Source organism: Rhinatrema bivittatum, chromosome 6 (assembly GCF_901001135.1).
Source record: "Rhinatrema bivittatum chromosome 6, aRhiBiv1.1, whole genome shotgun sequence".
Classification (NCBI taxonomy): Eukaryota; Metazoa; Chordata; class Amphibia; order Gymnophiona; family Rhinatrematidae; genus Rhinatrema; species Rhinatrema bivittatum.
Genome location: NC_042620.1, coordinates 25769861 through 25796890, shown reverse-complemented (window position 1 = coordinate 25796890; position 27030 = coordinate 25769861). Strand labels below are relative to the sequence as shown.

Below are 27030 nucleotides of genomic sequence, written 5' to 3'. Positions count from 1 at the left end.
ATGCATGTGGTTACAGCACAAAAAATACAGTAGCCAAAGTGGAGTGAGGGGGTGGGATGATTAATATTAACAAATAGTTTCATCGGTTTGAGCACTTGTGATGAACAGTACAGCCGCACCCCCTGCTCCTACATTTAGGGTCACCTCTCCCTGCTGCTGGGGACTGCGCAGGAAGCCGCAGGACGTAATGTCTCTTACCCACCTGTCCTTGACTCTGAGGATGAGCTGGTGGAACCTGTCCACGTGTTCAAAGCTGGCTTTATCTGTGACCGAATAGACGATAAGAAAACCGTCCCCTGTCCTCATGTACTGCTCGCGCATCGCGCTGAATTCTTCCTGCCCGGCCGTGTCTAGAACTAGTGGGAAAAAACAAAAAACACAGAAAAGAAAAAACAAATGTTTAGCTCAGTTACGTTCTTACACATAAGGTGGGCAATTCCTGTCTTACAGCGGCAGGAAGGAGAACAGGAGGGGGATACAAGAGAGTTCAACAAAACAAAAACCTGCTTGTTCTTCTTGATTTGTCTGCAGCTTTTGACACGGTAAAACACACTACACTTATAGACCAACTAGCCAACATAGGCATCAAAGGCTCAGCTCTCAGTTGGTTTCAGTCCTTCTTGAGCAACAGATTCTATAAAGTCAGGATAAACAACAAGGAATCTCATCCCATCCTTACAGACCAAGGAGTCCCTCAAGGATCTTCACTTTCACCCACCCTCTTCAATATCTACCTCCTCCCCCTCTGCCACCTACTCGCAAACCTCAAGCTTACCCATTACCTCTATGCGGATGACATACAAATCCTTATCCCGATCACAGAATCCCTTCAAAAAACTATCGCCTACTGGAATGACTGCCTTCAGCCAATTAAAGACTTACTCTCTAGCCTCAACTTAGTATTGAATGCCAATAAAACGGAAATGCTCATTATCTCCCATGACCCCCTCACCATCTCATCAAGCTCCTCTCAATCAACAAACTCAAATAGCACGTTCTCTCCTGACGTCAGGGATCTTGGAGCCTGGCTAGACAACAATCTAAACCTAAAAAGGTTTATAAACACTACCACAAAGGACTGCTTTTTCAAATTGCAAGTCCTCAGAAAGCTAAAACCCCTCCTCCACTTCACAGACTTCCGGCTAGTACTTCAATCCATCATATTATCTAAGCTCGATTATTGCAACTCCCTTCTACTCGGACTCCCCACAAATACTATCAAACCCTTACAGATGGTACAGAACGTCGCCGCCAGAATCCTCACAAACTCTAACAAAAGAGGACATATCACTCCAATCCTTTGTAACCTCCACTGGCTTCCTATTAAACACAGGATACTCTACAAAGTTCTCACAATCGTCCACAAAGCGACTCACAAACTCGCGCCCATCGTGTTAAGCACACAACTTCAACCTCATACATCTTCCAGACCAATTAGAAGCGCATACAAAGGCACACTGTATGCCCCGCCGGCAAAAACATCACTAAGGAAACCAGCACTATCCTCAGCAAGCCCCCACCAATGGAACGCGCTCCCCCCAGATCTACGACTGGAACCAAGTCATCAGGAATTAAAAAAAAAAAGCTAAAAACCTGGCTCTTCCGCCAAGCCTTCCCAGACACTTAATGCTGCCCAGATGCCATGATAAACCCAATTAGGGGATACCTCATTGAATTATCCGATTATGACTTTTTTTTAACTGTACTATGATTTTGAGTTCAAACGTTTCTTGTAATTATACTATACTATGTTTAATTTGTACTTTGTTCTATTGTTCTATGTAAAGCCCCTCCCCTTTTTTGGGCATTTCACTGTTATATGTAAACCGGAGTGATTTATATTTCATACAAGAACATCGGTATATAAAAATTAAAAATAAATAAATAAACAAAAATGCCTTGCTTTCTGAAAAGCATTGACCAACAAAATCAGGAGAAGGACGACACAAAATAGCAACGGATAAAGCCGTCTGGCTGCAGAGTTATTCCACTTGAATGCACAGAAATAAGTTAAATAAGAACAAAAAAAGTCTACAAAGTAATGCCTTTTTATTGGACTAACTCAATACATTTCTCGACTAGCTTTCGGGAGCTAATGCTCTCTTCTTCAAGTCAGAATTCAAATGGGCAAACCATGACATTAATCAGGCAATGTAAAGTGGTGTGGCTGCAATACGTGAATGTCAGACGGCATTCCACTGATAGAGCGAAGGGGCGTTATGGTTTAGCGGTGTTTGGGTAGATTCTTGGGCACTGTGGCAGATGACCACGCGCCCGGGGAGGAGTCACAGTACTGGGCTAGATTCAGGACACACAAACACAGAATTAGCTCTTTTATTGTACAGCTTGATGTATAACACCAGAGGTGGCAGTAGTGAAGTGATCCAGAGGTAGCAGTCCTCGGCAGAGGAAACCCATCTCACCAAGTTGGTATAGGGAGATCCAGGTGTAGGTTTCCCAGCACGGCAAAGCTGTAGATGAGACAGACTGAGAGTTGGATTACTCACTAGATGGTAGCTGTAAAGGTTGGCGATTCCACCAGGCTGAAGTAGATGGTAACAGGCACAGAGGCAGGGAGAGCAGGCCCTCGAGGAGTGAGTACCTGATCCCAGTAAGGCACCTGAAATAAAGCAGAGGGCCCCCGAGGAGCGGGTACCCAGGTTAGAGATTACACCGAAGGGCAGAGAGAGCTTCCAACGGCAGCAAGGAAGTGGCAGAGTAGCTTAGACCGGACGAGTCCAATCCTTGCTAACTCACAGGTCTATCCAGTAAAGTGAGGCCGCGTTTACCCCGCTCCTAACCAGCTAATAACCCGCGTTAGCCCTTCCTGCGATCCCGAATCCCCTTTAACCTACTCCTACCGCGTCCTAAAATCCCCAGGCAACCCCTTCCGCACGCGGCATGTATATTGCATGCAAACGAGCGAATTAGCTATTCCCTAGCATCCCGTAACCCGCGCCCCGACTATCGCTATCTTTCCCTGCCGTTTTGTCGCGCGTTTAACCTGCAAACTTACCGCCTACCTGACCCCTGCGGTCAGGTAGGCATGTCACGTCACGTCTTGAGCGGCCAATTGCACGCACAGGGGCCGCTTTCCCCCGTGCAGGCGTCCATCTTTGCGAGCAGCTGGAGGCAGGAGAGGTCGTCCGATGTCCGGAGGGGGCTGCAAAAAGTAAGTCGCTTCGCCGCTTCGTACTGCCAGTCCCTTCTCCCCTCCTCCCGGAGCAAGGCTGCTTTTCGCGCCCTGCTTCGGGAGGAGGGGAGGGGGGACTGGCAGTCCCGACTTCCTGGTATCTGTCATTTCAAATGTCATTTGAAATGACAGATACCAGCGTGGCCATGAAGCGTTAGGCCCGCGCACCCAGGATACTGTATAGGCGCTCTATCCAGTAAAATGGGTTGCGCGGGCCTAACGCTTCACGGACCCTTCTTAGACGCGGTTTACATTTGCATAAAATTATTGTTCAGGATCGAGCGGTAGGTGAGCTGCACTGTGCGTGTGGCAACCGCGGGTGCGCCGGGCACTAACGCAGCTCTTTCTACCGCTCGGTACTGGATAGACCTGTCAATGAGCTAGCAAACAAGTACAGGCTAAATACCCGGATGGCGTGACGTCGCTTGAGGGGGACGCCCCCCGAGGTTCGCGCCATAGCTGGAATAAAAAGACGTGGGTAGCGCGCACGCATCCTAGGAGGCCCTTGAGAGAAACATGGCGGGAGGCAACGCCATAGCCGTTCCGGGGACACCGGAGAGCGCGGCTTGCAGACGCGGCGGCAGCCATCTTCCCAAGGCTAGCGGGGAGAGCGGAGAAAAAAGGTGAGGCACAAGGGTCGAAGCCGTCTGAGACCGACGGACGCAACAAGGGGTGGGGAGTGGGGGTCTGATGAGCGATCAAAAAGGTGACAGGCTGCAGAAGAGGAGGGGGGAATTTTTTTCGGTTTTATTTGTTAACTTTATTGTATAAAACAGCGAGAGCAAGAGAGAGGGTCGACGAGTCTCGAACTCAAATGGGGAAAAAAAATGGGGAAGTAGGTTTAAAACAGCTCCCACTACCCCTGCCAACCCACCCAGGGGTTTCCTCGTCTGCTCGGGTTAACGGGGGCGAGGTCACCGCTTTCTCTGTTCGGGGTCTGACCGAGGGGTGGAAAGGGAGCACTCGGCGACCGCTTTCTTCCTGGCTTTATCCACTCCCGCTGCGACAGACGTCGGCCGAACCGGGCCAGCGGGTCGCACTCAGAACAACACTGCAGGCATTGTCTCCCTGGCCGAGCCTTCTGCCACTTCTTTAAATTACGGGGCCCAGGAGGAAGAAACAAACAAACAAACATCGTCCCAGACTGCAGAAAGCCAGGCGCAGGGTGGAAAAACGAACAATGGCTCCATTCTCCAGGACGATTCTTACAAAATCTCTTACCAAAACAGTTTGTATTTGCAAAAGCTCCTCTGGAACTGTTTTGACGGCGACTGCCCTGCCCTCTCTCAGAACATCGCAGCCACAATGACTTTCTGCCTCTGCTGTGACTCTGGACTCGGATCTTAAGCCTCAAGACCCCCACAAGGCTGCATTTGTGGTGGGGGGAGTCAGGCGGGAGAGGGAGTTAAGGACCTGCTGAAAGGGAGGCCATGAGACCTGGGAAACCAGCCTGCAGCTGAACACACGAACAGCATTAAACAGGAAATGACCCGCCATGGGTCAGGAACGGGGGGGAAACATGCAGATCCCTCCCGCCATCTCTATCTGTCCACGCGATGACAGGCGAGCCGCGTCCCGAGCTCTCACCGCGTGACTCGGTGCTGTCCTATCGGGGGGCGGGGGGGATATTCTCAGGGCTCAAGCTTATTGGCTCCTGTGACCCGCAGGGCATATACTGTGCTTTCAGGAACAGGAAGTGTCTCGGTGTGAGCGCAGGTGCTCGGACACGAGGGGGGAGGCCTGCAGCTTGAGCGGCCCCAGCACCAATACCGAATGAAGGCACAGACTCCGCTGTCTCAGGGAGACAGATTGCAGGCCATTTGCTTTTCTCTCTGTGCGCAGCAGCTCAATTTGCCCTTGCCCACACTGCACCAAGAGTTTTCCCTTGGCGCGGCCTCTGCCTAGTCCCCAGGCCTCTGCCGTCAGCAGCCCCACCCGTGGGCATGGCCTGTGTAGTGATGGCTTCCCCCTCTTGTGAACCAACAGACACTGCTTTTTATTGTTGCAGGAACACTCATTTGCTATCCTGTTAAGATAATTCTAAATCTGTGTACTTATAATTTGATTTAATTTGTATGTTTATATTCATACTATGGTTACGTTTATCGAGAAGTATATTGTATTGTAATTACTCTCTATTAGTGTAGTTTATCTATTTATTTATTTTTTTTTTAGATATATCTGTTTACCTCCATATAGATTTTGCCTTATTGGTCTAAAGAGCATTAAATTAGTGTCCCACATGCTCCTCTGTGAGAGACACAAAAAGCAAGAATGCTACCCAACGAATACCTGTAGCGACATAAACCTCATTATGCTAATCGCCTTGACTAGGGTTGACAACTGGCTCCCGATTGTCAGGACAGGCTGATCCAGTCCTGATTTACCCAACTGCCTGCTGGGACATAGTCTTGCTTTTCTTAGGGAATGCAATAGGGAAATCAGAATAAGTCCCAGCAGGCAGGGAAGATCAACTTGTCCTGAAAAGTTGGAGCCAGGTGGCAACCCAAACCTGACCACGTCCTCTGGTAACAATGAATGGTTCAGTGCACTTGTCCATTATCCTTCTAGAGCAGGGGTGGGGAACTTGTTCTAAAGTGCTGCAAGAGTGTCAGATTTTCAAGATAATGACACTGAATATTCATGAGATGCATTTGCATGCCCTGCCTCCATTGCATATTCATGGTGGGTATCATGAAAACATTGCAGCTTGAGGCACTGGAGGCCGGGTGCTGCCTACACCTGTTCTACACTCGCAGGAGGCAGCGTAATATGGTAGCTACAAGAGAACTGCAGACCTAGAAATCATGGTGGGAACGGCTCCCCTATGAAAAAAGAGGCTACACAGGTTAGGACTCTTCAGCTTGGAAAAAAAAAGATGGCTGGGAGGAGACAAGATATCTCCAACACCATCAATTTCTGGAACAACTGTCTACAGTCCATAAATTCCCTCCTCACTAGCCTTAACTTAGTTCTCAATACTGCAAAAACGGAACTTATGCTGATCACCCTGGATGACAACTGTCAGGCTGCCAACAATCCTCACACTGCTAATGATCTCCCCCACTCACGTAAGAGACCTTGGCGTTACTATCGACAATAGGCTGAATCTAAAAAAATTTGTCACAAACACTACGAAAGAATGTTTTCACAAGCTACACATATTGAAAAAGCTAAAACCTCTCCTCCACTTTCAGGACTTTAGAACAGTCCTCCAAACTATTCTATTTTCAAAAATTGACTATTGCAACTCTCTGCTAATTGGCCTCCCAGCTATCACCACCAAACCATTACAAATGCTGCAGAACTCGGCTGCCAGGATCCTAACCAACTCTAGTAGAGGAGAACACATCACACCTATTCTAAAGAACCTACACTGGGCTCCCTATTAAATTTAGAATCATATTCAAAGTACTAGCCATAACCCACAAGACCATTCATTCCCAAACTTCGCTAAATCTAAGTGACCCACTTCGTCCCCACGCATCATCGAGACCAATCAGATCCAGCTACTTAGGCACCTTATATGCACCTCCAGCCAAGTCATCGCTCAAGAAACGTGCATTCTCGACCGCCAGCCCCTCTCACTGGAATGCCCTTCCAACAGACCTTCGGCTAGAAACTTGTAGTCGGACGTTCAAAAAGAAGCTCAAAACTTGGCTTTTCACAAAAGCCTTCACTTAAAGGTCTCTCCCTCAGGGTCAGATTCACGATGATGTGAGATGTCCGATGCCTTAACCATTTAATCTTATAATTTAATCTCATTATTTCCCCACAAGCTGTATGCTATAATGCACTCATGCTTTTCAAGTCTGCTGTAAATCCAAGTTTGTTGAATGTTTGTTTATTTATATTTTGTATATTTATTCTTATATTTATAATAATTTTATTTTAAGTCGTTCGCTGCTTTATCTATAAGTTCATATGAAGTTAGCCCTGTTATCTGTACCCTCTTGTTTGATGTAATTTCCAACCTTGGTTCTATGTAAACCGACGTGATATGTACTAGTACAGGAACATTGGTATATAAAAGCCTTAAATAAATAAATAAGATAGAAAATTCTCTCTCACTTGACGCACAATTAAGTTCTGGCATTTGTTGCCAAGGGATGTGGTTAGTGCAGTTAGTATAGCTGAGTTTAAAAAAGGTTTGGATAAGTTCTTGGAGGAGAAGTCCATTTATTGCTATTAATCAAGTTGTCTTAGAAAATAGCCACTGCTATTACTGGCATCAGTAGCATGGGATCTACTTAGCGTTTGGGATCCTGCCAGGTTCTTGTGGCCTGGTTTGGCCTCTGTTGGAAACAGGATGCTGGGCTTGATGGACCCTTGGTCTGACCCAGAATGGCAATTTCTTAAATAACAGTTCTCAGGACTTTATGAAGTTATCCTTTCAAATAATACTGAGAGGACACTCCATAAAATGAATAACCAGCAGATTTAAAACAAATCTTAGAAAGTACTTTTCCACTCGGCGCACTATCAAGCTGTGGAATCTGTTGCCAGAGGATGTGGTCAAGGCCAGTAGCATAGCAGGGTTTAAAAGAGGTTTGGACAAGTTCCTGGAGGAAAGAAAGTTGATAAAAAACATTAGCAGCCAGGTACACTAGGGAAAACCAATGCTGTCCCCAGGAGTGAGAAAAAAAAAAAAAAAAAAGGAGCTACTTTTTGGGATCTGCCAGATGACCCAGAGTGACCACTGTCAGGGATTCTGGGCTCAATGGACCTTGGCCTGACCCAGTATGGGTTTTCTTATGCTCTGGAATCAGATTTTCTTGGATATACTCAATATTTTTGGGATTAACAGTTACTGTCATGTCAGGCTGGAAGTGCACCACATGACTACATGTTAAGGTAAGTGCCGCCTTTAACACTGCCCTGCATGACTGGCGACTGTGATAAGCACTAAAGGCTTAACTTTAAGCTGGGTAAGTGAGACTTCTGCTCTTTCTGAGGAAGCACTCAATTTAGTCATGTTTAACAGATTAAATAAAAGTGATTGCGGACTGCTAGCTCTCAGGGACCTGAGAAGGACGGGGGTAGGTGGGAACCCCCTGATGTTAAATCTTCTGCCACTTCTTTAAATTACGGGGCCCAGGAGGAAGAAAACAAACAAACATCGTCCCAGACTGCAGAAAGCCAGGCGCAGGGTGGAAAAACTAACAATGGCTCCATTCTCCAGGACGTTTCTTACGAAATCTCTTACCAAAACAGTTTGTATTTGCAAAACCTCCTCTGGAACTGTTTTGACGGCGACTGCCCTGCCCTCTCTCAGAACATTGCAGCCACAATGACTTTCTGCCTTTGCTGTGACTCTGGACTCGGATCTTAAGCCTCAAGACCCCCTCCCCCAGGGCTGCATTCGTGAAGGGGGGGGGGGGAGAGTAAGGAGGGAGAGGGAGTTAAGGACCTGCTGAAAGGGAGGCCATGAGACCTGGGAAACCAGCGGGCAGCTGAACACACGAACAGCATTAAACAGGAAATGACCCGCCATGGGTCAGGAACGGGGGGGGGAAACGTGCAGATCCCTCCCGCCATCTCTATCCGTCCACAGGATGACAGGCGAGCCGCATCCTGAGCTCTCACCACGTGACTCGGTGCTGTCCTACCTGGGGGGGATATTCTCAGGGCTCAAGCTTATTGGCTCCTGTGACCCGCAGGGCATATACTGTGCTTTCAGGAACAGGAAGTGTCTCGGTGTGAGCTCAGGTGCTGGGACACGAGGGGGGAGGCCTGCAGCTTGAGCGGCCCCAGCACCAATACCCAATGAAGGCACAGACTCCGCCGACTCAAGGAGACAGATTGCAGGCCATTTGCTTTTCTCCCTGTGCGCAGCAGCTCAATTTGCCCTTGACCACACTGAACCAAGAGGTTTCCCTTTCTTAATGTGACCAAGTAGAAATACAAGTTAAGCATTTTTTGATACATAAAAAGATAAAGAGCTTGATCCAACGTGTTTTCTAGTGAGGGCTACCTTCCTGTTCCGGGATAAGTGTTTTACACACGCCAAGGTTCTCCCACAAGTTGGGACAGGGGGCTTAAGAAAGGAGAAAAAACCCCCAAACAAACCCCAAAAACACATTCTAGATTCCATTAGGCAGAGAATGAAATTTCTTGATAAAAAAAAATACAAATTAACAATTAGATACAAGAAATTATTTATATTCATATAGACAAATCTAACCCAGTAACAAGCAGGGGATTTGGCCTCGCGTTTGAGCCGCTAAGCCCCTTGAAAACCCGCAGCCAAACCCCTGTTAAACAGTGCGCGAGGCCCAGCGCATTTTACAGAAATCGGCCTGTTAGTATGCTGTACAAGTCTCTTGACATTGGATAAGAGAGGCTCCAGGCATCTGCATATTTGAAAACCCACTTATAAAATCAGCTATATTCTCTTAGGAAATTCCACATTTTTTTTTACACTTTCCAAGATCACTGATGTGTCACCTGACTCAGACAAATGAAGTTCACTCAGCAGAAAAATTTCACGTGGTTAGGAGTGAATGTTCAGAGGATTCATGCGTGTAAAAGTAGCATATACAGGCATAAGTTGTTGTGCGCACGGGCCTGCTCACCTCCAACTCCTCTGCAGGCCCCAGGTCGGCCTCTCCAGCAGCAGCCGCAAGCTCCTCCAGGCCTGAGTGTCCCGCAGCGGCGGTCGCCGGGCCTTCCTCGGCGCGCCAGGCCTCACAGCCGGGTTCGGCGTCGTCCGTGGCATCGGCCCCGCCCCTAGGCGCTCGTGCATGGACCGCCCGGTCCATTATAGGACCAGGGTCGGGTCCTAGCTCCGCGGCACGCCCTGATTGAATGCAGTACAAGAGGAAGTGCCTGCCTGCACTTCCTTGCCTTGACAATCGGGTCGACACCGTGTGTGTACTAGTTTGCCTCCGTGTCCTCCTGTTCCTGTATTCCCCCAGGTAGTACCTCCTGGACTGACTCTCTGATACTGACCTCTATCTGCTCGACCATGCTGACCACTGCCCGGATTCTGACCTTTGCCTGCCTCCTTGACCACGCTGATCGCTGCCTGGATTCTGACCTTTGCCTGCCTCCTTGACCATGTCTGACCTCTGGAACCTGACCCCTGCTTTGCTGACTACTCTCAGACTGAACTTTGGAACTTGACCTCTGCTACTACTGACCACACCTCCTGGATTCTGGCCCTGCTCCTAGCCTTGTCATCGCAGACACTGTACTGGCCTTCCTTGATCCCTCGGGCCTCTAGTCAAGACATTGACCGCGCACTCTTGATCCTGGTGGGCACATCTCTATACTTCCTATCTGGGAGACCCTGCGAGGCCCACCTAAGTCCAAGCAGCCCGGGTACCCAAGGGCTCCACCCAGCCAGTGTCTCCTCCTGTGCTCCGCCTCCTGGTGGCAGGTGCATCCTGGGTCAGACCAGGGAGCCACCCTACACTGCTCCAGAACAAGGGTCCACCTCCAAGCGCAACATAAGTAGCTTATACTCATGTACCTGCTATTTAAAAACATACAAAATATTTTCAGTTTCGTGTACATATTTTACCTGCACAAAAAAAAAATGTTTTGGGGTGTTCCAGGGCAGGGCTACGAAAAACACACATTATTTTATAAAAGATTTATGTGAATATAGTAGGCAACTTATTTGCACAATTTCACACCTGCTAATTACCTAGTGCAATTGATAGATTATTTTGATGGCTGCTGTTGGTTGTGTGTGGGGGATCTGGGGAGAGAGAGTTCAGGGTGAAGAATTAGGAGGGTCTCAATGACTTGTAGGAGCGGGTGAACTGGTGAAAGTATTGGCAAACTGGTGCTATTACACATGCACGTCTTAAAATATACCAACTTCTACATATAAATCACGATTTTACATGAGCAAGTTTTCTTTTGCGTGCATGTGTTTCATAAAATAATTGGGAAAGGTGCGTGCTTTCAACACATTGCAGGCATTTGTATGTAACTAAACATTTGCGTGTATGTTTGAGGGGGAAGTAGGCCTACATGCCTAATAGATGCAGGTTATCTACTGTAGCAGATATCCATGCACCCATATCGTGGGCCTATAGACCTGGTTAGGTGTGAGGAAGAATAGGGCAACTCTAAAGCTTTGTTGGGCTTTGATTCAGATGATTAGTTGGCCAAATCTTTATCAAGTACACTGGAGATCTCTACTTGAAATTACTTGGTCTAGTTTAGATCTCACGGATAAAAAGCGTATTATGTGTCATGCTGGACAGCAGTGGCATAAGACATCGATTAGATTCATATAAGACGGCCTACATGACTGCACGGGATGGCTACCATCTTGCCTTTGAATCCGCCAGGATGGAATATTATTCCTCCTGTTTCAAAGCTTCTCTTAACCCACCATAGGAGCTTTTTGATATTGCCATGGTATAAAAAAAACAGAAGGTACAAGAAGGCACTGAACAACAGTGATAAATATGCAAAAGTGCCAAGAGAAAATTTACAAAAATTTATAAGAGCATTTTATTGAATACATAAAGAATGAATAAATTAAAAAAAACACATCAGACATGTACACGCACAGACATACATATTTAAAAATCCGCAAGTCACTCTCCTCCCTTCCTATTTCCAAATATATAGACAGCTTTCTGCAACCGAATGTTACTCCAGGCAAATCCTTTGTAAAGGATACGTCTGACTCTCAGGCGATTAACGTTGGTCACAGCTAATATCGCGTCCCTTTATACAAATATCCCCCAGGATATAGCAGGCAAGAATATAGAAGACACTTTGCCAAGTATGGATCTTTCTGGCCCTAAGATTAAATTCTTGGACAGTCTGGCTAAAATAGTTCTTGAAAAAGGTTTCAGTTTTGATCAGCAATTATACCACCGGGTTAAGGGTATCCCTATGCGTCGTTTCATTTATACATAGAGTTTTCAGCTATTTTTAGTTATGTGGATACGATACAGCGACAATGTGTTTTGAATATGGTCGGGGGTCATTGCTTCAATTGCATACTTTCATATATTGGATTAATATGCTTGACCCTATCCTGCAGCAGTCTGTTTCATATCTTGATTTATGTATTTTTAAAAATAATGTAATCTTGTGTACTACCATTTTTCATAAAAGCACTGATTAAAATATTATTTTACATTGTGACATTTTCCATCCAAAGTCCCTTAAGAGTAATATACCAATTGGACAATTCCTTCGATTGCAGCATGTACGTTCTACAACTGATGAATACAGGCTATGGTCAAGTGAATTAGAAAGTAGATTTCAGGCCAGAGAATATAGGAAGGTCTTATAATCAGAAAAGCTTACAAACAAGCATTATATGCTAATCGCGATAGCTTGCTGGGGTCATCTTGTAAATCTCCTATATCTAGATTTCTTTGTGCGTTTCCATTTTCTCCGTTTGCAGATAGACTTAATTCTATTCAAAAACTTTGGTCTATTCTACAATTAGACACGCTATTTTCCAAGCCCCCCGTTTTTGCCTTTAAAAAGAATCCTTCTTTGGGTCAATTCACTTCAGCCTAGGGTTGCCAACTGGCTCCAGATTTTCAGAACAGGTTGATCCAGTCCTGGTTTTACCCCATTGCATGCTGGGACTTATTCTAGTTTCCCTATTGCATTCCCTAATGAAAGCAAGACTAAGAGGTAGATTTTCAAAGCAGTGAGCGCGTGTCCACACGTGTACGGTTCCTGGCGCGAGCACATAGACGCACCGATTTTATAACATACACGCAACATGCTATAAAGTCGGGCGCACATGCACGCTGGATTTTAAAATCCATGCCGGGGGGGGAGGGGGGGGGGCAAATTTTTGTAAAATACACACGGCGACGCAAAAATCGGACCTTCCTTAATTGGAGCGGACTGGGAAGAAACTTCCCTACCCCCCTCCCTACACTTCCTCCCACTCCCCCTCTCCTCCCCACCCCCTAAATCTAACCTACCTTCCCCTAAATTTTTATTTTATTCCTTGCTGCTCCTCTGGAGCAGATGCGAGGTAAGCGCGCCGGCCGGCTGCTGGTGCGCGCTTCCCAGAACAACGGCTAATGGCCACTGTCCCAGCTGGCCTCCACCCTGCCCAGACCACCCCTTTTTCAGGGGCTGGCACATGGATGCATACCAGGGTTTGCGTGCAAACCCCGCTCTTACATGCTTAAACTTTTAAAATTTGGCCTTAAATGTACCTGCATGCAGAGGTGTAAAACCAGGACTGGATCAACCTGTCCTGAAAATGTGGAGCCAGCTGGAACCCTACTTTGGCCTCTCTCCCAATGACTCCCATGTATAGCGCAGGCATAGACAGGTCAATATAAATGTGGAACATGCTCCCTGTGCCCTTTTGTATATGAATTAAAGGAGATAGATATTACGACACTGCTTCAGACCTAAAAGCCACCAGCTCATTTTGATTGAATTACGTCTATCACTTGCAAAGAAAAACAACGTCCGTGTACATAGGTCAAACTAAGCTGTGTGTACGTATGAGGATGCTCGAATATATGAGTTGCATCTGGACACAAAGGGAAGGGGCTCTGCTTGTAGCCCATTGAAAATTCTTGGCGCATCGTGTGGAAGTTAAGTGTTTTTTTGTAATTTATCAGGTTCAGCTTCACCATAGGGGTAACAACTCAAAAGTATTGACATAGAAGGAGCCGAAGTTCGTTTATGAATGGAATAGTGCTGCACCCAATGCCTTAAACCTGGATGTTAATAGAATTCCTTTTTGTGAAAGCTTCAGGCTTGTGTCAGTAGCATATTTGTGATGCTATTGGTTTGTTTAAAATACGTCATGCAGTTGAGAGTGACATCACTATTGGTTATTGCATTTAAATCCTTCCAGGAATGGTAGATCCATGAGCGGCATTTTTTGGCTGTCTGTGCCAGTGTTGGGACTTTATTTGGTTATGGTAAGTTTTGCTTTATTTTTTGATTTTGGTTTACTTTGTTAGGTTTATTTTTCACTATTTATTTAGGTTGCTCTTCTTGGCGTGATATCAGCACGTGTGAATCGTTGTTTAAACGTGTTAAGGTGAGCACATCTAGATATCTTGGACTTTGATATATATATAAAAATAAATTGTGTATGGTAATGGTCCTATCTATTTTTTCAATGTCTTGCAGATTTGTGCTCTTCAAAACAATTGTTTATAAAGACCTTTGATTATATGGTCTTTTTCTAAGAAATATTTATTCCATCAAGAAGTTTGCATAGTCGACCGTTATAAGTTGTGAGCAATCATTATTCTAGCTCTATACGTAGGCTCTATGTAGCCTGCATTGTGTGTACGTTAAGTTGTTTTTTCTCTGTTTGTGGCCCCTGAAATAGCCAGCTTGTGTTATGGTGAAACTGTGGTCGCTTGTGTTTTTAAATATGTACGTCTGTACGTGTACCCATCTTCTGTATTTCTGAAATTTATTCATTCTTTTGTGTTCAATAAAATGCTCTTTTTTGGACATTTTCTCTTGGCACTTTGCATATTTATCATAGCTTTTTGAAATTGTACATAAGCTTGTTATGCCACCAAAAGGGCAGTCTATTTCCTCACAGCTTAACTGAGACCTTTCCTGATTACTGCCAGCCAAACATTTTCAGATACGCTTGGGTAACTTAAAGGGGGGCGTCCTTGGTGACCTCTGATCCAGTCATCCAGGAATTTGGGACACATTTAGTTATGTTTTTTCAGTTGAGAAAGAGGAAGTATTTCTAGAGGTAAGAACTTCCTTCTGACCTTTGGATAGCTGCCCAGTTTGGGTGTTGTAGAGCATGAAATCTATTTTCCTTGAGGTGGTTACAAAATCGGTCAATCTTTCATTGGAGGGTGAGTTCCCAGTTTCTTCAAAAAGGCCATTAGTCCCTTTAGTAAAAGGGATAGTCTTCCTGTCCACCTTCCATCTAGTTATACCGCCAATATCAAGTCTTCTGATGCTAGGGAAACGCCTTGAAAAAGTAGGTCTTAGCTAAATGATTTTTATCTGACGTTCTGAATCAGTTTCAGTATGGGCATGGTACTGAAACTATTACCATCCCTATCTGACCAGGTTCTAAGACAGACAAGGGGGAAACTTCTAATTTTGCTTGATTTGTCAGGAGCCTGTGATACTAGTAAAGATAAAGAATGACTTACAGTATTTCTATACTGCTGTCCACCATAGCTCAGAGTGGTTTATATAAGACCCCCCCCCCAAAAAAAAAATAAACCCGACAAACAATAAAGGAAATAAAACAAAACAAAAATCATAAAAGCACAGCATCAAAACTAATAGACACAAATCATAGAACACAATATCCTAAAAATAATTATATCAGGTAAAACTCAATAAGAAACTTAAATGAGTGGTTCCACGGTTCTCTAGCTGTCCACAAGACCATAACAGGGGTCAATGGGAACTAAGTAGGGATAGAAGCCATCCTGCACCATGAAAAAAAGATACGCACCCCAGCCAAAGAAGACTGAAGGAGGCAGCAGGGCATATTGGCACAAGACAGAAGGAGGCCCGATGGGCCACCAATACATTCATCCCACCAGCAGCTGAAGACTGAGAAATGCTGGGCAGCTGCTACCACTTCCCAATCCGCTGGCAACATTGAGAGAGAGGAGGTATCCACGGGACCCCCCCCCCCAGACTCTAGGAAATAAAGAAGAGGAACAGGTGAAAGAGTGAGGCTGTGAGAGCCTATGTGAATAAGAGAGGAGAATGTGTTTCTGTGATAGCATGCGAGTATGAGAGTGCCTTTGTGTGTGACAGCATGAATGTGAGCAAGAATGTGTGTGTGAGGGCACATGTGTTTGTGAGAGAGGGAGCATGGGTGTGAGCAGGATCATGTATGTACGAGTGAGAATGAATGTGAGCATGTGTGAGTGAAAGAGCATGCACGCACGTGTGTGTGTGTAAGAGAGGAGAAAGATTGTGTGTCCCCCTCCTAATACACAGCAATCTCAGGGCAACAGGAAATCAGAAGTTCCCAGGTATGGAGAGTGGGGAATTTTTTAATCCTTAGTTTTAAAATTGTTGGCAATTATTTGTTGGGTCTGTTTTGAAATATTTGATGCTTGGGAAATTTAAAAATGTATTAGTTTGTTATTGGATGTTCTAGATATCAGTTCTGAAATATTCTTTATTAGTATGTTTTTACTATTATTGATATTTTATATTTTTTGATTGTATTGTTTGATGTTTTATGAGGATGTGAGGTTTTTGTTTTTCCATTGTCACACTGTCTGCCCGGTTGTATTTATAATTTTATGGTCTCTATTTTGCAATTGGTGAGGGTCTGTGTGTTTTGCACGTGTGACTTAGAGGAGGTATTCTGCTAGCACATACTTTCTATATAGGGACCCACAGCAGCTAGATTTGTTCAGTTTCCTAACAGTAGGTGTACTGGTGTTTTAGGGCCTGCTGTAATAGTTGCAGTGTTGCCTATTCATAGGTAGGATTGTTACTGTTTGAGTCTGGCAGTTAAGGTGTTATAGTATGACAGGCTCCTATCTGTCCCAAATACATTTTTTGCAGGATTTTGTATTATACAACGTTCCTGGTAGTGGAGGGCGTTTGTGTTGCTGTTAATGAGGTGACACCAGAATTGGATTATTATTTTTTTATGGTGAATGGTAAGAGGAAGTGTCCTTGTTCTGCTCTGCACCCTTTGTTGGGGGGAGTTTCAGTGAATGCAGGGTATTGTAGAACTTGAAGTGCAGGTTTTATATTGGGATTCTGTCCCACTCCTATACAGAAGAATTTTTGATTGATGCTCTTGAATAATTTTATGGGTAGTCTGATGTTTGACACAGGTCGGGGAATTCTTTGTTACTTAGAAGGTTCTTCTATCTAGAGATGCCAGTGCCATACATGCCCAGCACTTTGTGACAATGGTGCAAAACGTTTGTAACAGTGCCTCTTGCTTAGGAGAGGGGGTGTCCTGTCTCTGCATGTATGGAGTTTGGTAACAGGCAGGTGTGGAGAGAGCCATTGGACCCCACCAAGATCAAACAGGGTGGTTTCCCTGTCACAGATGACTTTCTTTAAAAAAAAAAAATATGGTGGGGGAGGAAGGTTGGGAGGGGTAAGTGCACTAAACCTCTCTCCACCTTGATGTGGGGCTGCTTTCTCACCAGTCTCTCTCTCCAGTCTCTGCTCCACTGTTTATCCCAACCAGACCCCCACTCTCTCTCTCTTTACTTCCACCAGTCCATCCCTACCAATCTCTCACTCACCTCCACCAATCTTTCTTGCCAGTCTCTCTCCTCTCTCTCCCTCAGTGCGTTCCCCCAGTTACTCCGGATCCAGCTGCCTGTAGTTTTACTCTGCAAGTTATTGATTATAAGTACATTCTTGCACATTTACTGCTGTGCCTTGCAATTCTATGTATTCCATTTACGGTATCTCAGTAAGCATTATTTAATGTTTTATATATTATGAATGAGCCTGGTGTAGATATAATTATTTCTAATGCTGGCAGCTCCCCCACTACATATTTCAAGTTCTAGGACTTTACTTGACGGTCGGCAGAACCGCCTTCTGTCAGGTCATTTTTGTGTCTGATGTTAAGATCTTGGCTTTGGCGTCTCCTGGAGGAAGCATGGCCTGCTTTTGTAATAAAAAATGTTGCATCGTGCCCGAGTCAAGACAAGTGAACTAACTCAGGCTGCGGTTAACTAAATGTTATGCAATGCCTTAAACAAATAATGACATGTTTAAAATCTGTTTATTACTTTAATAATTTTTCTATATACAGCACATAAGTGCAGGTAAAAATAAGAGGGAAGCATAGGTGGGGTCCGTGAACGTTTTGGAGACTGAAAAGGAGTCCACGCTCCCACAAAGGTTGGGAACCCCGGACTTAGACCATAAAGCTAGTCTAACATGCCACACCAAACGGATACATTTTAAACACTTTCTTAAAAGCTTTACTACAATGAGTTAAACGCAAGGAAGAGGGGTATAGGGGGATCAGTTATTCAATGGCTTTTGCTTTTTTTTTTTAAAAGTGATCGCCAGTAATAATTGGGGCACAATCTTCATTCTGAATACTAATTGGTTTGGGTGCTCCACAGGGGTCTGTCCTGTCAGCAATGTTTACTTAAATATTTATCTTCCGCCCTTCTCTGATTTTTTTTTTTTTTTTTTTGGGGTGGACTTAAAAGTAGCCTCAAGCATCTGCCGCTGACATTCGGTTGTTTCTGGTAGGAGATTGTGTATCCACTGTGTTTGCATGCAGCGCCTGTTTGGATGCACTAAAATTAGCTTGCTTTGAATTTATGGAAATCCGAAGCCTTAGGAGCTGGCTGGACCCTGATCCCTGACCTGTGGCCTTCTCTAGCTCTCGAGGGGATGGAGATTTCGTTTTCAAACAGTGAGCTTGGGGGGTCTTGTTGGACTCCCTTTGGTGCCTGCAGCTCCAGTTAAAGGCTGTCCTAAGGCAGGGTATTTTAAGCCGAGGTTACTATGGAAACTAAAGTAAGTTATTCCACAAGCTGGTTTTCGTACAATGTTACAGGCATTTGTTTTGACATCCATAGATTGTAATTCGTTATACGTTGGCCTTCATCAATGCCATCTTAAGATATTACAAATTGCTCCAAAATGCTGGGGCTCGGCTTTTAGCAGGTTGCGCTCCAAGACAGCGTGTGATCCCAATTCTGTATCAGCTTCACTGGTTATCCGTCTGTCTGGCAGAGAAATCTGTTTTAAGTGCTTTGTTTGCTATTTAGGGCTATCACTGGGGAGATCTGTTATCTGAATAAATGCCTGCCGGGGACTTTACATTCTGCAGGACACAGTGTTCGTTAAAGCTTCCATCGGTAAAAGAAGCCTGCCTGCAGGAAACTCTGCTATGAGACTTTTCCATGTACAGGTCCAGCCCTATGGAACTTGTTACCCAACAAGTTATTTTTATTTATTTATTTATTTAAAAGGATTTATATACTGCAGAATTGGGCAGAGACCTGTCCGGCTAAGCGGTTTACAAGGTAAAAACATACATAATTAAAAGTAAGCAATGTAATCAGAATAATATACATCATTAAGAAATTACACTTCAAAAACTCCAAATGTTCCTTGTAAAGGCTTTGCCTATATATCCTTGGTTACATAGAAACATAGAAACATAGAAATGACGGCAGAAGAAGACCAAATGGCCCATCCAGTCTGCCCAGCAAGCTTCACATTTTTTTCTCATACTTATCTGTTTCTCTTAGCTCTTTGGTTCTATTTCCCTTCCACCCCCACCATTAATGTAGAGAGCAGTGATGGAGCTGCAACCAAGTGAAATATCAAGCTTGATTAGTTATGGGTAGTAGGGGAAGTAACCGCCGCAATAAGCAAGCTACACCCATGCTTATTTGTTTTACCCAGACTGTGTTGTTCAGCCCTTATTGGTTGTTTTTCTTCTCCCCTGCTGTTGAAGCAGGGAGCTATGCTGGATATGCTTGTAGTATCAGTTTTTCTTCTCCCCTGCCGTTGAAGCAGAGAGCTATGCTGGATATGCGTGAAGTATCAGTTTTTCTTCTCCCCTGCCGTTGAAGCAGGATATGCATTGAAAGTGAAGTATCAGGCTTATTTGGTTTGGGGTAGTAACCGCCGTAACAAGCCAGCTACTCCCCGCTTTGTGAGTGCGAATCCTTTTTTCTTCTCCCCTGCTGTTGAAGCAGAGAGCTATGCTGGATATGCGTGAAGTATCAGTTTTTCTTCTCCCCTGCCGTTGAAGCAGAGAGCTATGCTGGATATGCGTGAAGTATCAGTTTTTCTTCTCCCCTGCCGTTGAAGCAGAGAGCTATGCTGGATATGCGTGAAGTATCAGTTTTTCTTCTCCCCTGCCGTTGAAGCAGAGAGCTATGCTGGATATGCGTGAAGTATCAGGTTTTCTTCTCCCCTGCTGTTGAAGCAGGGAGCTATGCTGGATATGCGTGAAGTTATCTGTAAACCGGCACGATGTGCAAACGGCTGCCGGTATATAAAATAAAATAAATAAAATAAATAAATAAATAAAAAAACACTCTTCAAGAACATTAAAAAACCTATGGCAGACCTTTTGGTAATATTGTTATCGAGGTCGTCAGCAGTTATATTTAATTGAAGATTACAAAGCCTTTCGTAATCCAGGTGTCACGGTTTCACCTGCTGAGTAGCTTCACCGTGCTCTGCTTCTATCTGCAATGATGCCTCCCCACCAGCAGAGGCCACCAGCGAGCTCTGCTCCTAGCTATCTGAGCCATCTCCTCACTGGTCACCTGAGTCAGCAGTTCCTGAACTACTTAAGCTGGTCTGCCTACCTCTGAGTCATCTTGACTCCCCAACCTGGCCACCTTGTTCTCATTTCTGTCTTGCTTTATGGCCTATGCAGGTTTTCTGCCTTGCTCTCTGGCCCCCTGGGCCTCTGCCTTGCCTTACTGCTCCGGGCTTGCTATGTTCTCAAGCCTAGCCTTGTACCCTGTTAGCCTTCCCTGTTCTGTCCAGTCCAGTCCAGTCCTATCCTCTTTCTGTCTTGCACTGCCCTGTCCAGTACCTTGTGTGTTTCCCAGTCCCCAGCCTGAGCCTGTATTGTGTCCTAGCTCGTGCCCCATATCCAGTCCTCAGCTTCCAGCCTGACTCTGCCCCAACATCTACAGCCTGTGCCTGACTTTAGTTCCTGCTTGTGACTGCCTTACCTTGTCTAGCCTCTTCCGCCTGTCCTGCCTCATCCAGCTTGACTTACAATGTTTTGCAGCAGAAGCCAAGCCCTACTGGCTCCCAGAACCCAAGGGCTCAACCTGCAGGGGAGGGGGCTGGCTAGAGAGAAGATAATTCCAAGCCTTACCCTGCCTTGGTCCTGGTCTACTCCAGTGGGGGTGCACCCGGAGTCCAGCCTACACCCACCTGACACCAGGAAGCATTTATGAAGTTTTGGTGATTGTCAAGCTATTCTATTGTCTTTTTTAAAATTATGATTTTTTAATTTTGTGTTTGCTGTTTCTCCGCATTTTGGCATTGTTATCCGCTCAGCATGGTTTACCAAAACGAATTTTAAATAAAGTATGTGTATATATATGGGAGTTAAGATGGCAGCACCGCTCTGAGAAATTCGCTTCTCTGGCTCTACTTCCTTCAGTCTTTCTGTGCCTTCTAAGAGAAAAGGGATAGTTTGGGTTTTACCCCCCTCTGAAACCCAGCTACTCCCTGGTTAGCGTTCCCGTCATTGAGTTTGCTACCAAACCTCCTACTATAGGGCGCATGACCTCCATTGATGGGCTTGTGAGAGGAGCTTCAAGCCCGTCCAGGGGAAGTATACGAGTCCCCCTCATCGTAGACCACCGCTGCGTTTCACCTCCTCAGATATGGCACTTGTATCCCCGACTGATGATCTCTTCTGAGCCACGGCAGAGGGAGTTGGTGCGGGCGGAGCGTTCAGAACCATGGCTTCAACATTGGAGCACCTGGAAGCCTGGCGAACCGATGTTTCTCTGTGGGGGAAGAGTCCACTCTTGCTGCTCTTCTGGAAATTCGGTGTCCTCCTGTTCCTCTACATCAGGCAGGAGGGTCACGGTTTGTAGCTCCATTTTCTAAACTAGCCGTGGTGACTCTGGACTCCAACTGGGAGTTAGTAGAACACTCATGGCATTAAAAGACCCAGCTTGGCTACCAAGGTCTCTTCGAGACTGGACCCAGGATCATAACTCCCAATTGCTAGCCCACACCAAGAAGATCCAAATATTGGAAGATGATATGAAAAGTATCCAGAAGGTTCATGCTACAGTGATCCAGGAACAAGGAGCTTTAACCAGGAAAGTGGAATTTATTGAAAATTGCTTAAGGCATTTAAACCTACAATTTAAAAAAAAAAAATTCCTAAAGTTATTGGGAAATTGCCAAGAATTACCTCGCAGAAGATTTTAATTGAAATATTACATATTTCCCCAGAAAGTATTCCTTCTTTTAATAAAAGTCTACTTTGGTCTGTTTCAATGTTCCAGAATGAATGAGGTGCAATCCCCACCTGATCTGGAAAACCTAAGTGGATGCCAGGCATCCTCAACTTTTGAGACTGCTGATCGGGCAACGTTTATGGTTTGGTTATGTGCAGTTATTTTCAGAATATGGGGCTTCATTTTTTGGGGGCAGTTTGCACACATTTTTTCCTGATCTTGCCAAAGCTACTCAGGAGGAGAGAAGGGTTTTTTCCAGCCCTACATCGGGAAACTCGGCCTTTGGGTGCCTCATTTACATGGAGACATCCTTGTAAATGTAGCATTAAGTTAAATTATTAAAATTCTTTTTTTTTGCTCCTGAACCGAGCATTTATAAGTTCTAGGAAATGGATTTTGTCTTCTCCCCAAAATGTGAGTCCTAATACTTAGATCAGTTATTTTGTACTTTTCAGGAGGGGTAATGTACATGCCATCGCCTCTTTTTTATGGGAATGTTTTTTCCTATTATTCTCCTCATTAGCATCTCCTCCCCCTTGAGACCTGGATTTGTGGTCTAAATTGGAGTGAAGTTTTCCTTTATAATGCAGTTCCAGCCTTGTTCTTATAGCCTTATGGTTTCTGTGAAAAGTTCTCTGTAATACGTTAAGTTATCTGTAAACCAATAAGATAAACATGCAGTAGTCAAACCCCTCCTAAAAAAAACCTAACCTTGACCCCAGTATCCCAGCTAATTATCGCCCTATTTCTAACTTGCCTTTCATAGCAAAAATAATGGAGAAAATAGTCAATATCCAGCTCACCGAATTCCTTGAAGAGCACAACACCCTTCACCCGGCTCAATTTGGTTTTCGTAAAGCCCGTAACACTGAAAGCCTCCTTCTTACCCTGACACTATACTCAAGGGAATGGACCACAGTCAATCATACATACTGGCCCTACTTGACATATCTGCTGCCTTTGACACCGTCAATCATACCATACTCCTCACCCACCTTGCTGAAATCGATGTCACTGGTTCTGCGTTGCAATGGTTCTCTTCTTATCTCAACAGAAATTAGACCGTAAAAATAGCCAACTGCGAATCATCCCACATTCCCCTCACACAGGGCGTCCCACAGGGTTCCTCCCTCTCTTCCACGCTCTTCAATATCTATCTCCTTCCCCTCTGCTATCTCCTCTCTGATCTTGGCCTAAAGTTCTTCATGTACGCCGACGACGTTCAAATTCTTATTCCACGTCAAGAATCCCTCCCCAAAACATTACAGTTTTGGGATTCCTGCCTTACTTCAATCAACACTCTCCTCTCAAACCTACACCTCGCTTTAAATGTAACTAAAACAGAGCTTCTCACAATCTCCAATCCCCCAGCTCACTTGCTCCCTGCCTTAAGCAACACCAACCCTCCTCCCGACGCATTCACCTGCAATGTGAGATATCTCGGTGTCTATCTTGATCAACATTTAAATTTCAAATCTCACATCCACAATACCATAAAAACAGGCTTTTTCAAATTGCACATCCTAAAGAAACTTAACCCCTGCTATATACCCAAGACCTCCGCACAGTCCTACAGGCAACTATCTTAACTAAACTGGACTACTGCAATTCTTTATTTCTGGGCCTCCCTCTCTCTACTATCAAACCCCTCCAACTATTACAGAATGCCATGGCCAGAATTCTCACAAACACGCGTAAATCCGATCACATTACCCCTATCCTAAAAGACCTCCACTGGTTACCCATAGCCTCCCGCATAAAATACAAAACACTCACCATTCTCCACAATTTATTGTACAATCAAAATCACACTTGGTTCGAGAATGTACCACTTTTCCGATCATCAACCCGCCCTCCAGATCCAACCTTGCTGGAACTCTATACACCCCCTCCCTAAAAACTGCTCACCACACCTCAACCCGAGAAAGGGCTTTCTCCATTGCCGGCCCTTCCCTCTGGAACACCCTGCCCACGGGCCTCCGCCTAGAACCTAACCTGTCTAAATTTAAAAAAGGGCTCAAAACCTGGCTCTTTACATTAGCGTATCCAGATGTTGACCAAACCTAGCTTGCACTCTAACCCCTCAGCCCTCTCACCATCCCCCTCCTCCTATCTACTTCTCCTTTCTCTCCCCTTCTCTTCCCCCCCAAGCAAAGTCTCCAAAATACAGTGTTTCTTCCCCCTAGCAAAGACCCCTAAATACTGTGTTATTAGTTCCCCTCCTCCATCCTTAGCTTATCCTTTCCTCTCCCTCCCTCCCTTCTATCCCTTCACTGCCATCAATGGTCTGGTCTGGTACCTACCAGCCCACCTGTACATCTATTGTTAATTTATATTTTGAATGTTCCTATAAAATCTCTCCTTCTTTATCCTCCCTACTGCTGTCCTCTCTCCTCCTTCATTGCTGCTCCCCCTTCCCTGTTTATTGTATTTCTCTCTCTTGTTAATTTGTTACAATGTAAACCGGCGTGATGTTCCGACGAATGTCGGTATATAAAAATCAACAAACAAATAAATGTACCCACGAATACAGGTATAGAAAAGTTCTTAAATAAATTAAATAATTATGATAAATGATTAATAAATATAAAAGTTAAAATAAAACTGTGTCTGTAGGGCTGCATGGAGTTGGTGAACCAGCTTTCTGCTGCCTGTGCCAGGGAAAGGACATGAAAGTGCCCCTTGCTGCAATCATCAGAGCAGGAGTGGACAGCGTTCCAACATGCCCCAGGGGAAGGAGGCTGGCCAGGGCTGCGATTTAACAGGACGCACGAGCCCACTTTGACTGCGGTTCTTGCATCTCGGGAAGGTGGGGGCTGAAGAGCAGAACCCTCGGGCCTTCCGAGAGGGGAGATTTCATGGAGGTCAAGGAGGAGCTCGAGGCTGAGAGAAGAGGTGAAGACTAGTGAAAGAGGAGTTAATCCCGTGTTCCTTGCATGTCACTGAGGATTTGCCTTAAGGTTAAGAAGAGGGAGTTTCTGGTCAGAGACAAGAGAAAGGGGCTGCCAGCGTGGGAGATCTACTTTCAGAATTGCTACTTGGAAAAATAAGTCGGCGTTCCAGTTCAGATACTGGGATGCAGAGATCTGCACGTCGGAAAGCAGGTACCGAAATGGGGAGAGCCCAGGGATAATCCCAATCTCCAAAGAGAGCCCTACTTAGGGAAAGATGACCCGAGGCGGGTGGCACCTTATAGACCAAGCTCAGGCCTTAAATTTGTTAATCGATAAGAGGCAGGTGGCACCTTTATTTTTTGCTACACCAGACTACCATGGCTACCCCTCTGAAGACCTGGACTGCTTCCCAGGGAGTGGTTGGTAAAGAAAACCCCTTTTGTGTGATGACCGTGCATGAACTTGATTTTGTTTTTGGATTTCTGGACTTGATTTTCTATACGGATGCCAACGGGTCCAAGCGTCTTTCATTGCGAGGTCATTTGTTTGCATCCAATACCCCATCTTTTGAAAATGGCTGCTAGGTGGTAATTTTACTGGAAGGTAGAAAATGACCTAACAGCCTAAAGGCCTTGAAAGATTGACTAGCCCCCAAACCCCTACTTAGGAAAAGAGCCCGGGAGCACGAGCCGCAGCTTGGCCCTGGCACTGCCCCTGCATCAGATAAGCTGGTGAGATGGGGATTATAGAACGACCAGAGCAAAAGGTAAAACAAGGAGGAGGTTAGGACAGTTTTGCACACCTAATGCAGATTATTATTTATTTTTAATTCAGATAAAACTCAGCTGGCCTCATGAAACAGGAAAACAAAGGCCATTTGCAAGTAGGCCGTGGGTAAGATGAAGAAAGGGAGCTATGCAAAGGTCAGACTCTTACATTTTTCACGGAAAGGCCTCTATGGGGTAACTCTGTCTGTGTCATTTGAGTCTCTCACTGTGGTTCCATTAAAAAACTGACTTTCATCTGTTTCTTATTAAAAAAAAAAAGTTAAAATATCTTATTTTAAACTCAGCAAGTGGGAAGTGTTCTCTATACTTGCCAAGCATGCACACACTATTTTTTTTTTTAACACCAGATCGGAGAGGTGAAAAACAAAACCCACTTATCTTAATTTTCAAGACTTGGAAAAGTAGGAGAATTAAAGAAAACAGTTCAGAATTTCTGTTTTAGAGCTTGTTGGTAAAAAAAAAAATGTCAACAAGATGGATTAAAATCATACAAAAACAAAAATATAAAACAAAACTTATAAAATACAAAGTCCATTAGATGATGGAGGGATTACAGGGGCACGATAAGGCCATGGCGGAAAGACTAAATGAATTCTTTGCTTCTGTGTTTACTAATGAGGATGTTGGGGAGATACCAAGTTTCAGATATGGTTTTCAAGAGTGATGATCTGGATTAACTGAATCAAATCATGGTGAACCTGGAAGGTGTAGTAAACCAGATTGGGAAACTGAAGAGTAGGAAAGTAGCTGGACCAGAGATATACACCCCAGGGTTCTGAAAGAAATTAAAAAAAAAAAAAAAAAAAAAAAAGGAATTTCAGACTTTAGTAAAAATTTGTAACCTAACATTAAAATAGTCTATTGACCTGAAGCCTGGAGGGTGGCTAATGTAACCCCAATATTTAAAAAGGGCTCCAGGGGTGATCTGGGAAACTATAGATCAGAGAGTCTCACTAAATGCAGGGAAAAATAGTGGAAACTATTCTAAAGATCAAAGTCACAGAGCATATAGAAAGACATGATTAAATGGAACAAAGTCAGCATGGATTTACTCAAGGGAAGTCTTGCCTCAAATCTGCTTCGTTTTTTTGAAGGGGTTAATAAACATGTGGATAAAGGTGAACCAGTAGATGTAGTGTATTTGGATTTTCAGAAAGTGTTTGACAAAGTCCCTCATGAGAGGCTTCTAAGAAAACTGAAAAGTCATGGGATAGGAGGCGATGTCCTTTCGTGGATTAAAGACTGCTAAAAGACAGGAAACAGAGAGTAGGATTAAATGG

At 44.8% G+C, this 27030-nt stretch overlaps 1 protein-coding gene across 2 annotated transcripts in view; it reads right to left on the bottom strand.

Annotated features, from left to right (window-relative positions):
- MRAS (muscle RAS oncogene homolog) overlaps nt 1-27030 on the bottom strand; it is a 119463-nt gene that overhangs the window by 13706 nt on the left and 78727 nt on the right. For both annotated transcript variants that reach the window (XM_029605146.1, XM_029605147.1), the window contains exon 3: nt 203-356. In XM_029605146.1, coding sequence (XP_029461006.1) covers nt 203-356 — 154 coding nt within the window. The remainder of the gene's footprint in view (nt 1-202; nt 357-27030) is intronic.